At 39.4% G+C, this 14032-nt stretch overlaps 1 protein-coding gene across 1 annotated transcript in view; it reads right to left on the bottom strand.

Annotated features, from left to right (window-relative positions):
• Positions 1-278: 278 nt before the first annotated feature.
• ITGBL1 (integrin subunit beta like 1) overlaps positions 279-14032 on the bottom strand; it is a 321794-nt gene continuing 308040 nt past the window's right edge. The window contains exons 10-11 of the mRNA XM_089679952.1: positions 3011-3124; positions 279-922 (exon numbers count right to left, since the gene is read on the bottom strand). Of these exons, the coding sequence (XP_089536078.1) occupies positions 831-922; positions 3011-3124 (206 nt within the window). The 3' untranslated portion in view covers positions 279-830. The remainder of the gene's footprint in view (positions 923-3010; positions 3125-14032) is intronic.

The raw sequence follows: 14032 nt of genomic DNA, 5'->3' as shown, positions 1-14032 counted from the left end.
TTTCATTTTACCTGGTGTTCCTCTCAAGCATGAGTGATTCTACATGTATAACGTTGCTGCTTGTTTGATAATGTCACCATAGGGATCCAAGGTCTTGTCACTTTGCTGCTTTCACATACCTATAAACCTGCTGCCTCATTTCTTGATGGGTCAATTGATGTGATTGTGATTTCACTGTATGATATCTAGTCTGCATTGTTCAATGCGTTCCAAGTGTCTTTATTGATGTAAAAATCAATCAAACTTTTCGAACAAGAAAACAGGATAAACACAAGACACACTTTAGATAATATTTATTAAAACAGCAATCCATATAACCATTTCTTTCTCATTGCAGAAGTTGGGAGCTTATTATACATGTCCTATATTAATATAATAAACCAATAGTATTATACAAGCTAACTTAACAGTGTAATCACAGAAATTACCAGTTTAAATGATTACATTGTAATGTCTAGGGATTGGTCATCAATCTTGAGTGGGTTCCAGACCCACATTTGTGGCATTTTTAAGTTGTGCACATTTCTTAACCTGTACCAGCTGTTTTTTCTTTTTTCCCATTCACTTAGCGTGGGCTGATGATGCGATATCCTGACAACCATGTAAATTATGCAAGAAAACCATCTCTTTTACTATTCCCTTCACAGACTGCACAGATGCAAATAATTCAAGGTTAGTTGAAATTAAGTCTATAAAGATACAGACTTGGAACAGTCAATTTAAGCAGGTCAAGTGATGGTAAATATACTCTGCTATTGTTTTATGTTTGCTAGCAGCCTATAGTTGCGATAGAAATACTTTAAAAAATGTATTCTTTTTAGGTCTCGCATTTAGGGAGATTCATTTCCAAGCCATATTTCACAGGCATTTCCATTCCATCCTTCCCAGCATTCGCAGTTGCCACAGTTACATATCCCGTTGCCTAAAAACAAATTGAATAGGAGTTTAATTGTCACATTCAAAATGTGCTACTTCAAATATCTTATTAAAAAGTAGCAGGTCATAATCAAAACCCTATAACTGGTCACTTAAATATTCCCTTTTTGTGTGGAGCACTTTGCATTTGATTTAGCAGCCAGTGGAAATATAGACTTTCAGCCAACTAATAGCATCTTTTCAGCAGAGCTCTTAGCAAAGTGCTATGCCACACACTGTAATCATGCTGTCTTTTATTCTTCACTAGCATTATAGTAGGTTAGATGGATACATTGCTGTACTCATCTGCACTGGCTGCACCTGAAGACTGAAGTTAACCCCTTCTGTTGCTCAAGACATTTTCAAAGGCCCACATGTTCTTACATTTTAAGTAGCAGCTTAAGACCTGTGACAAAATTGCCACCTTTTTCTGCCTTCTACATATGAAAAGGAATGTGTGAAAATGTACTATGCCACTAAATATTTCTAATTTTTTCAATGCCACATCAGCTGCCCCTTATTATGGCTGGGATCATACAAGGGCATCACGTGCTTCTGAAACTATAAGGCAAGATCGTCTCCCAAAAATGCAATATGTCTGATTTTCACAATGAGATGATGCAGTGATCATTAGATCTCTAGGGCATTTTTCACATGATGCAACTTTGCATTTAAAAAAAGATAATCAGGAAAAAAACATTGGTAGAAAGTGACCACATATTTTATTTCCAGCTATTATCCCCATATTGAAAAGTAAACCATAGCCTCGTGATTGCAATAGCAGCCAACAAGCATTCCTCCTCTGAAGGGCATATTGCCTAAAACTGGACTTCCCTTCTAATAATCCACACCTTGTAATTTTCACATTCTTTAAAATTATAATTCCCCTAATTTCATTTATTAACAGTATTGTATATAATGTACATGTATAGATATAAATATATACTGTATGTATATATATTGTACAGGACACTGAGGGGATGTATTCTAGACAGAAGCTAGACAGAAGCCCTGTTATTTGGGTTAGGCTCCCTTTAAGGGACACACACACACATACACACACACATACACATACACATACACATATACTTTCAGGTGTGACCAGACACTTTCAGGGGTCAACTTATTTTGGGTGCCACTATTGTGTATATTTTTCAAATAGCACCTGTTTTTTTTAAATAGTTTTCAAATAAAGTGTCCTTTTTGAAAAACTTAGAAAACATTTATACAATGCATTTATGAAGAAGTAAAGTTTTATCATTATGCAAATATAAGTTAGTCTTGTGCTGGATGTAGTACTGGCTAAAAAAAATTTATAATTAACTACAGGTGCAAAAGGAAGGTATGTCTGCACATAGCCAAACACACTTTTGTTGCCACAGCTATATACTTCTAATATGTGTGTTCCCTCAGCAGATAGAAAAAGTCACATGTATTTAGTATAAACTTTTTTTTTTTCATACCAATTTTCCTTCAATTGTGCTTTCAGAAATTTTCCAGCATGCAGTGCATACTCCTGTTTCACGTGGTAGGCTTTGTTATGGTATTTCATACATAGGGGAGATTTGTTTAGCTGACCTTAGGTAAGTGTAACAGTAACCATAAATTTTACCTCAGATTTTGTTGGGTTTTTATGTAATTGGCAGATTGTTCATTATTGTATGCCAAGCCCACTTTAAAGGCTCCTTTGTCTTGTTACAGGTTGCAGTGAACTAACTGCCCTATATAAGAAAGATAACTTATTAATATATAAAGTGTTAAGTGGCCATGGGGCTAGGCAAGTTTCCAAGCCTAATGGAAAATATGGCACGCCTGCTGCAAGACAAAATGAAAATTTTAACTGTTTCAAATGTCTTAGAGAATTTCAAACTGTTAAACAAACTTTGTCATCTATTCAAGAGAATAAAATATGACAATATAGTGCTTTATAGCAAACTGTATAAAATAACCCAGAAAAAGGTTGCATTTCTGGGGAAAACAAAGCTTTCCACACAGAATATGGATGAGTTGTTGAGGAATCACAAATAAAAGAGCAGGGATGTGGAGAAGTCTAGTTTTGACAAGTACTTTAAATCGTATCTAACATCCTGTTTACCTGTGCAAATAAGGCCATCATGTTTGTCGCAGTCCCTGTCATCACATTCACAGAATTCCCCAGAAACATACCAGTCCTGTGGTGAACAGATGCACTTTCCACAGTGACAGGAACCTGAAAACACAAACACCGGTTACTTGGAAAAGCAGCAGAGCTGAGCAAATCAACAAAGGATGTGTTAATTGGGAAAAAGCAAAATGTATTCTATCATGCAAGCAAAGTATAACACATTGTGGCTGTTTTTTTGGAAACAAGTCTGGTTGTGCTGCCTTTAAGATCTGCCTTCAGATCAAAGAAGACTGGAGCTATTATTAGTCAGGATTTATATAGCGCCAACAGCTTGCACATTGTTTTACAAAATTGAGGGAGACAGTACATATACAATACAATTAAATACAAGAGGGATCAGAGGGCCCTGCTCATTGGAACTTACAATCTAAAAGGGAGCATAAAGTGATACAAAAGGTAATAACTGTGGGGGAAGAGCTAATGGAGAAAATAAAAAAAGTATTTGTTGGATGGAGAAGGGATAGGCTTCTCTAAAGAGATAGTGACTGCATAAAGGTGGATAGAATAGGAGATTTTTGGACTGATTGGGGTGAGAGGTTCTGAGGGATGAGAAAAGGCTCTGGGGAAGTCCTGATGGCAAACATGGGAATAGGTGGCAAGGGAGCTAGAGAGCAGGAGGTCCTGGGAGAAGTAAAGAGAACGCTTTGGTTGGTATTGTGATACAAGGTTAGTGATCTAGCTGGGGGCTGAGTTGAGGATGGCTTTGTAAGCTGTTAGTATTTCTCCTTTTATCCCTTTGGTAAGTGGAAGCCAGAGGAGAGATTGACAAACAGGGTTACATAGTTACAGAGTTGTTTATATATGTGTAACACTACCCTCTTGAGGTTTGCTGGATTTGTTTTGGTCCCCCCTAAGCTCTGCATGGCCATGCGACACACATTTTCCACCTGCACACTTATAGTCAGTAAAAAGTCCTTGAGCTGGTTTTTAGTTGTTTTTATTAGGGGTTAACAACTCGGATGGGGTCTAGGGGTATATGGGATGCCCAAGGAACTGCAAACTTGAGGACAAACTTCTTAGCAACCTGTACACTGTACAAAAAGATGTGGATCTTAAAATAGCCCCACTGGTGTACCTCCTCAGACCCCAGATTCTTTCTCTTCGTTCCGCTGCACTGAGGATATCCCTGGGTAAGGGATTCCAAGATCTAACAATGAAATAGACCCAGATGAGAACTATTTGGGTCTTGCACCTGACCGCCCTCTCCCTTTATCTGGCCCACGGGGTGTAAGACTACTCACACTGTCCTGACCTGTCAGTATGGTGGATTGGTAGCTGCTTTCAGTCCTTTTGCTGAGCTGGCTCCTTCCCTGCTGCTCAGGATGTACTCACAAATGGACAGTGGTACAGTGGAGGTCCTCCTGGCCAAAAACCAGTCTGTAGGTAGGCTTTCCTCCCTGGGGCCCCCTCCCAACCTTCCTCTCAGTCCATCTTCCACCCGACTCTACACATCTGCTCCCCAGGTTCTGCCATGTTTAAGGGTTGCCCTTGGTCACCATGCCTGGCCTCCTGTCTGGGAAATGGCCAAGGTCCCTCAAACAGGCAGATCTGGGCCTCCTTCCATCCTTCACCCCTCTTCCAGAAGGCTCTCTAAGTTTCTGGAAGGGAGGGAGGGCTCCAGAAGCCTTGACCTGTAGAGCCTCCCAGCCTGTTGTGAATTCACTACCTCACTCCAAGGCTGACTTATTCCAGGCTGCTACCAGCCTCTGTAAAAAAAAAACCACAGCAAAGCCTAAATACCTAGACCGTGTTACATATCGCAACTAGAACACAGCAGTGATTGTATAGTGGTGTTAAAGGATCAGTTCACCCAAACCTGATGTTTAATTTTTGAAAGATGCTAGACAGCACTAATATACCACCCAAGTATTGCTAAATTTGTTAGGGGACTTTACTGTTATTGGCCATATATTATTCAGTCTCATTGTGCAGTAGGCCAAACATAGTTTCCCATTATAGAGATGTGGACACCATGGGGTTTATTTACTAAAGCTGGAGAGTCCAAAATCAGACTCCCTTCTGCATAGAAACCAATCAGCTTCTAACCTCAGCTTGTTCAATGAAGCTTTGGCAATGAAACCTGGAAGCTGATTGGTTTCTATGCAGAAGGGAGTCTGATTTTGGACTCTCCAGCTTTAGTAAATAAACCCCCATGCATCCAGATTTTATTGGTATTGGGAAGGATAACTGAATGATATGGCAGCCAATTATTGGCCAATAGGCTCTTAAACAGCCCTATGTGGTGATTTTCATCCTGTGTATAGGTCATTTTACAGTGAAAGTAAGACATTTTCTCATTAAAAGTGAGAGTGGTCATACAAAAAATAGGGGGTCAGCTTTTAAAATGCAGCTGCTCAGGATGAGCAGCAAGAGTATAGTTACAAAATGCAGTTACAGCAACTGCCTTAAAATGAATTCATGAGGAGGAGCTTGGTTCCTCCAGATCCTGTGCATTGCTAGGAGCTAATGACTTCTGCTTTTGTATTTACTACACTTCCATACAACATAGTAGTATACAGGAATTATGTTTTTGCTACTGTCCTCCATAACACAAATGTCTGTCTATAAGTTAAATTTTGAAGGTTTAAGTTAAGTTTGTTGCATCTTCTTTCTCCACTACATCTACTAAATGTTCTTGCACGTCTTTAAGAAACACAGGGTGACCAAAAACAGGCAGATTGTGTAGGCAAATAAGAAAATGGCTTATGATTAAATCAGGACTAAATTCACTGATTTAACTGTTTCTCAAACAAAGCTCAAGTTAGAAACATTCATTATTCATTCATTAATAAGACCTTAATAAAAAATACCAATGTTGTTTTTTACAATGTTTTCTTTTATATGCTGTCTACCATCACATGTGCAGTGTAGGCTACAACTGAAGACATGCCTCTTGTGATAACTTAACTGTGGCCATCTTGTCACATCTTAACCACTTGACCTCCAGAAGATTTACCTCTTTTCATGACAAGGCCATTTTTTGCTATTCAGCATTATGCTTTTTAACTGGTAATTGCGCGGTCATGCAACACTGTACCCAAACAAAATTTATATAATTTTTTTCTCACAAATAGAGCTTTCTTTTGGTGGTATTTTATCACCAGTGGGTTTTTTTATCGTTTGTGGAATAAATGAAAAAAGACTTTCGGTTATAAAAAAAAATCCAATAAAATCAAATTTCATCATACATTTATGCCAAAATTTATTCTGCTACATGTCTTTAGTAAAAACAAAAAGCTTCCAGCAAATGTTTAATAATTGGTTTGTGTGAAAGTTATAGCATCTACAAACTATGGTATAGATACTGAAATTTATGCAGCTTTTTCTTTCTGACTGCTCATCACATTTCTTGAGGTGCTAAAATGTCAGGGCAGTACAAACACCCCCAAATGACTCCTTTTCAGAAAGTAGACACCCTAAGATATTTGCTGAGAGGCATGCTGAGTCTTTCAGAAATGACATTTTATTTAAACAAAGTTGTCACTTAAATGACATATTGCTCACAGTTGCCATGGGTATATGTGGAATTACATGTAATTAGCAATAAAGGTCTGCATACCATTATTAACTACACAGCAACCAATCATATATTAATATTTAGGGTGCTCAAGCCTCTGAACAGTGTATCAATCTGTTAGTACTATAGTTTTTAATGTATAGAGTAAGCACACTACATAGCCTCACTGCTTTAGCAATAATTTTGTATTATGACATCTAACATCAAGTATAATACAACAAAGATAGACACTTCTTTAACTGAATAGCAGCACCTAATGAGGTAGGAGGTTCTTAAGAAAGGGGGTTTTTGGATCCCCGAAACTTTGTTTTTTTTCCTCCTCCTCTCTCTTTTCACCAGGATCTGGCTCAGCTTTCCTTTTATACTCTGTTCTGCGTATTGCATTTCTGTATATATTTCTGAACATCAGCACTTATACATTTTAAGTGTAGCTCATTACACCTATATGGTATACATGTTCTTTGCTGTTATTCAGCAATGAAGAGTACATCTTTGTTGTATTATGCTTGATGCTGGATGACATACTTGGTTTTCTGTACCTGCTAGGTGATTGTATGTATTGTATATGCCTAATACATACTTATTGCTAAGGCAGTTTGGCTATGTCGTGTGCTCAATCTATACATTAAAAACTATATGTGGAATTACACCCCAAAATACATTCTGCTGTGTCTATTGAGTATGCGACTGCCACAAGTGTGAGACTTTTTGGGAGCCTAGCCTCATACAGAAGCTCAAAAGCCAATGACCCCTTTGAAAGCCTAAAGGTGCGTAATTTCCTTATTTCACTTCCTATCACTGTTTCAGAGGCCCTGAAATGCCAGGATAACACCAACCCCCCCCCCCCCCCCCAAATGATCCTTTTTTGGAAAGTAGACACGCCAAGGAATTTAATAAGAGGCATGCTGAGTATTTTGCAGATCTCATTTTTTTGTCACAAGGATTTGAAAAGAAAAAAACATTTTTGTTTTTTTTCTTCATTTTCTAAAACCGTGTGGCAAAAAGTGAGATCTGCAAAATACTCACCATGCCTCTTAGCAAATACCTTGGAGTGTCTACTTTTAAAAAAATGGTCATTTGGGGGGAGTGGGGGGGGGGGGGGTTAATACTATTCTGCATTTCAGTGTCTTCAAAACTGTAATAGGTAGTCAGGAAGTGTAATGAGGAAATAAAGCCCTTTAAAACCCTGATGATGCTTTTCGGATATTGGGGTCCTGTACGTGGTTAGACTGCCAAAAAGCCTCTCGCATGTGATATCCCCATACTCTGAAAAAGTAGCAGAAAGTGTTTTGGGGTATAATTCCACATATACCCATGGAATGTGTGAGCAATATATAATTTAAATGACAACTTTGTGTACAAAAATGTTTTTTTTTGTCATCTTCCAAAAACTTGTGGTAAAAAATAAAATCTTCCATTGACTCAACATGCCTCTCAGCAAATAGTTTTGGGTGTCTACTTTCCAAAAAGGGGTCATTTGGGAGGGGGGAGGGGTTGTGCTATCCTGGCATTTTAGGCCCAACATTAGAAGCTTCTGCTACACCTCACCCACTCTTTTTACCACTTGAAGACCAAACCTTTTATGGCGCTTTGTTCACATGAAAAAAATCTGTATATTTTGCTAGAAAATTGCTTTGAACCCCAAAACATATTTTTTTTAATAGAGACCATAGAGAATAAAATGATGGCTGTTGCAATTTTTTATGTCACACAGTACTTGCCAGCAATTTTTTAAGCTCAAATTTTTAGGAAAAATTTTAATGCACAAAAACATGTACACATATTGGTGAATTGTTCAGTAACATATAAAAGATGATGTTACGCCGAGTAAATAGATGCCAAACATGACATGCTTTAAAACTGTGCATGTCCAGTGCAATGGTGACAAACTACATTTTTAATATCCATAGGCAACACTTTAAAAGCCTATACAGGCTACCACTTTAGATTTACACAGGAGGTATAGTACTAGAATTACTGCCTTTGATCTGATGTTCACTATGATAATGGGAGGGACGCTACCTGACACTAACTGACATTAATACAGTGATCAGTAAAAAAATCTGTACACTGTACAGTGAAAGGGTTAACTGGAGGGCATCCAGGGGGTTAAAATGTGCCTAAGTGTTTTAGGTGTCAGTGTGTGCTTCTACTCACATAGGTCTACTCTCTTCTCTCACTGTAATGAAATGTGATCCAAGAGAGCATCATTGTCTATGCCTGTGTTCTGTAAACTCATTAGCCTGGATCTGGGGAGTGATCAGTACTGTAGCAGGAGAGTGAATCACATTTGTATATGTATATATTTTGCACAGGGTGTCCACCCAGTAGCAGTAAATCTGCTATAGATTGGACTTTCACGTGTTAACTGAACTTTCAAGCCCTCAAATGTTTCAGTAGTGATGAACCAAACATACCTGGGTTTCGGTTCTCGTAGGGTTCGGCGAACATGACTAAAGCTTGGGTGTCAAATCCGAATCTCTATGAAGACAATGGGAGCTGAATGTGAAAATAAGGTTCTGGATATTTTCTAGGCTAATAGGTAAGGGAATATCACACAAATGGCAGCTGGGGTATCATGTGATCGCTATGATTGGTCATATGATCACATGATTACAATGTAAACATAGTGATACCTCTGATGCTATGGCCAAACTGCAATCTCTTCATGAGGAATTATCTAACCTCCTGGAGACACGTATCCGAGCCCGCCTGCAACATTTCTCCCATAAATTTTATGAATTTGGAAACAAATGTGCAATGTAAGAAAATTTCTACACATGTACACAAGATACAATCTGCCTCAGGTGCCACAATTCTACACCCCTCCAAAATAGCAGATGCATTTTGGGACTATTATGCCCAACTCTACCATCTACCAGACACTCTCCCTCAGACTTCTACATCACTGAAGGTGTTGCACATCCTTCAATATTTGGAGGAAGCACAGTTCCCGAGGCTCACCCCTCAGGACTCTTGCAAGCTCGACGCACCTATAATACCGACTGAATTGCAACTGAAACAGTTATTAAAGAACTCCCTAAGGGAAACAGTCCAAACACAGATGGCTTTACCAATGCCTAATATGTCAAATTCCTCTCTGTTCTTTCTATTTCTGTGCTTTTCATGCTACATAGTGGCTGAGTGATTTATGCCTTGTGCTGTGACCAGGCATCTTCTTAGAACCCGCTTTGGTGGGGATTTCTCAGATTGGGTGAGACTCGGTTCACATACAGTATGAACATTTTGAACTGCATCCAATTCGCATGACATGTGAAATAACATTGGTTTCTACTGAGGTTGTTCACATATGTGTATATGCAGTGTGAATTGAAAAAGAGTCATGTCCATTTTCCAAGCACTGTGGTGCGAGTCTGGTGGAAATTACAGGCTCATTGACTTGCATAGGAACACTTCTAATTCACATATGTGATCAATTGTGAACATGATTTTATGCTGTTTTGTTCTATTTCCCTCCTCTCCTGTGTTATAGCTGGTTGTTAAGGTGCAAATCAGCAAGCCAAGCGCCGCATCCTTAACAACCGATGACTCATCAGCTAACAGCTGAATGTAAACAAAACAAAACAAAAAATAAAAAAAAGAAAGAAAAGAATACAACATGGGGTCCCCTTTCAGTCCAAACAAGGCCTTTCAGGTCTGGTATGGATTTTAAGGGGAACCAGCATGCCAAAATGTAAAAAAAAATGATATGGGGTTACCCTCAAAATCCTAAAGATCTGGTATGGATTGGGGGGGACCCCCACACAGTTTTTTTTCTCAAGTTTTATTGCCATAAATGATTTTGTTTACATTCAGCTGTCAGTGGGGAACCCTGTTGTCATCAGTTGTTAAGGACGAGGCGGCCAGCTTGCCAGCCTGCTTCTTAACAACCAGCTATTGTTAAGGACGCTGCTCCTACCTTGACTTGCCAATTTACATCTGAATTGCAGCTGAACCACTACTTTGGAAATTCACACTGAAAACAGATCGGTGTGAAACTGCCCTAAGAAGGGACCTCCAAATGCAAAAAATAAATGCATGGGGTTTCCCCTCCTTGCATAACCAAAAATCAAGAAAAAATCCCCCCCCCCCCCAAAAAAAAACAGAAAAACAATTAAGTCAGGCCTTTAACCAAGCATGAAAGAGAGGGATGAGAGTGTGCCCCCCCTTCTTGTACCATATCAGACCACATACCTTTAACACAGGGGTACCTTGAAAAAACCTTGTCCCCATGTTGATGAGGAAAAAGGCCTCTTCCCACAACCCTGGCCGGATGGTTTTGAGGGCGTGCAGGCTCAATGCCCCCAATAACAATAAGGGGAACCCAGTTAATGGCCCCTCTATGTAAATGAGTAAAGAGCACCTTGTGATTAAAGGGTGTTTCCTGGGTCCTGGATCTGTTAATTGGTCACTAAGGTGCCAAAATCTCCATTGTGGGAAGTGGAAGAGAGCATACCTTATCTCCTTATACTCCAGAAGTTGGGTTATTTGTAGACGGTCTTGCAGCACTGGGAAAAAGCTAATTCTTTCAACATAGGTACAATCAGGCTGTGCAACATGCTTATTTTTTCTAGTCACAATTGTTTTCTGGGAAAAATCACAATGTATGCTACATTGTTTTGCAATTATGATGCAAGTATGCAGAAAGCCTCCATGTTGGTTAAAGCAGTATTAAACCCGAAAGCAGACATTTATTATATTGCAGCTTACTAATTCTTAGATGTGATGGCTGTATAGTTTTCTTTTAAAACTTTCTTCTATTTCATCTAGTGATCCAGACAGCAACTCTGCTATTTTTCAGCAGTTCAAGCTCTCCAGCAGAATGTATCAGTTTACATGGATGAGACAATGCATCTACCACTGACAGGGATGATTAAAATTGTCAACTTTTATTTATTTATTTATTTATGTAAATCCTTTATCCCAAAAAGGAAAACAACTGTTGCAACTGATTATAAAGCGCTAGCTGGAGTTTGGCTTCAAGTTGTTATTGTATTCAAATCTGCTAATATAGTTAACACCCCCCCCCAGACTGACAATGCTGCTGTCTGCTGTGTCCTTTGCTCATTCCTCCAAAGTGGGGTCTTACTAATACTGGAGGTGTGTTACTGGCCAGATCACCAGGTATAATCAGAGAAAAAAAAAGCCAAAGAAATGAAAACTGATGCAGCAACCAAATCTATGGACTGTATGCAGTATGTGTAGCAAACTTGCTCATCAGAGATGGACGCAGATTCCCCCTTTTTATTAAAAGTATTCATTTATCCTTTATTCTCCTTCCCCCTCCCTTCGTGAGAGGCACAGTGACAGATGTGGGTGTGTTAAAAGTTGCTGGCAGGCTAGAGCAGCAGGGGGCCCAGAGCTACAAAGCCCCCCCAGAGAGACAGAGCCTAGCTGCCCAAGAACCTGGATAATCTCTCACCTCGTAACCTAGATAAGGCAGCTTTTCCCAGGAATTGAAAGAGATTGTAACCTCATAAAACCTACCAGCTTAGGTGACAGAATTAAATGAACATTCCTCAAGTCAGTTTGTACCCTGTGTTTCATATCATGGATTATGAAGATGTTGGTTTTAATTCAGAGTCCGCCCGACGATCCCTCCCTAAACAGAGTATTGGTCAGTTACTCAGAGCCACCCCCCCCTGCTGGGGGACTTTAAAACACAGGCTAGCAGGCCTAAAAAGAAGTGGAAGACATCTCCTAATTGTAACATCAATATACCACCTGGGGAGACCCTTTGCTCTGAAACTTGGATCTGCTTAAGGCTAAAGCTTAAATGGCAAGTAACTTAACCCTTTAACTTCCTTCCTATTATCTCTTTGCTGTGCTATGGTTCTTTGTGTGTATATATATATATATATATATATATACAGTATATATATATATATCTTAGTTACATCTCCTTTGTAAATATTTTATTGCACCTGTTTTACTCTTTTAGTAATAAATCTTCCTTTCTGAAAGTGTTAAACTGTTTCTAAAGTGCTTAATTGCAATTTACGAATTCCTACCTCTAAAGAGACGCTACTGTGTTTGTTTAATCCTCTGCCCAGTCGGCCTGCGGTGACCGTATTGGACAGACGACTTTTCAACCATTACAGTGTATATTTGATAAAGAGAGTTTCCCCTTTCTCTGTACAAAAAGGGGTGGTGGCAGTGTAAGGGTCAGTTGAGTAATTAACTTGACCCAGTAACAAGCGCATCCAGGCTGCAGGCACAGACTGAAATCCATTAGCTGGGAAATCGCTGTGTAGGGGTCAGCTGGGTGTGGCATTGTTACGCACGTCACATCACAGTCAGTCACAAATTTGGTGAGAAGGTCTGGGGTCTGACGCCACGATTGTGACATATTGGTGGTCGCGATCGTGAGATTGTCGCATGTTGGTGGCGGCGATCTTGCGATCGTGACAGTATGTAACATTTTTCATTTTGGGTTTATTACCACTGTAATTATTGTGTTTTCAGGCCTCACTGACCAATGGTGAAGCTTGGGAATTGGTGGGATAAAAAACCATATGAGTTTGCAGAAATTATCAGCTGCCCATAACTCTGGATCTCAATGGCATTCTCATGCAGTTCTCAATGAAGATGACCTCTGCTTAAGCATTTTTTTTCATCACGTTATGTTTGAATTGCCCACGTTTGTGACAGGCAAGTGTATTATCTGTTCAAGATATTTTTACACATTAGAATATTTCCACCATGTAAGCGTTGTTTTTATGTGTCCATTGTTTTGGGGGAAAGAACATTTTTTAATATTAAAGCGGAACGTCACACAAACTAGTAAAGTGTTAAGGAGACTGCGCTGGGCTGTATGTCCTCCACAGGTGTAGCTTTTGAGAGTTCTTTTGAGGGCTTTGCCAGAGTCCTGCACCTTTCCTCCACCACTTCTTCTATAAGATTGAGCATTACATCGTATATCCTTGCTGTAGCCTAGTCCTCCAGATATTTCCCATAATGATCCCAGGTGGACTCCTGCCAGACTATATATACAGAGCCCTACTTCTCAAGATGCCCCACACTGGCATGGGCAGGACCGGCAATACTCACTATTTATGGTCAGATCCCACAACTATTCTAAGGGGCTCCAGCAGCTACTTAGGATACTTCGATGCTTACTCATTCCAGTGGGTCCTTAAGCCTACTCTCAAGGCTATCTACGGAGAAACCTAGTGGCCAAAGTGGTGATCTGCATCTGTCACTCTTGTGCCCCTAGCCTACACTTCTAAATATGCAGTTTAAATACATAAATTATTACTGATTTATCTGACAAAGGATTTGTAATTTCGGCATCTCTAGAGGTGTGGGAGATACATCTATATCTCTGGTGGTCATAAAAGTCACTTTCTGGTCTATCTTTGGGTTAGCATTTAAAACTATGGCAAACCTGTGCATCTGCATTAATGTGCATTAAAATGCATATAATAAAACACACA

Source organism: Staurois parvus, unplaced genomic scaffold, assembly GCF_062004578.1.
Source record: "Staurois parvus isolate SC_StPar_1 unplaced genomic scaffold, SC_StPar_1.0 ptg000233l, whole genome shotgun sequence".
Classification (NCBI taxonomy): domain Eukaryota; kingdom Metazoa; phylum Chordata; class Amphibia; order Anura; family Ranidae; genus Staurois; species Staurois parvus.
This window is presented reverse-complemented; position numbering and strand designations above follow the sequence as displayed.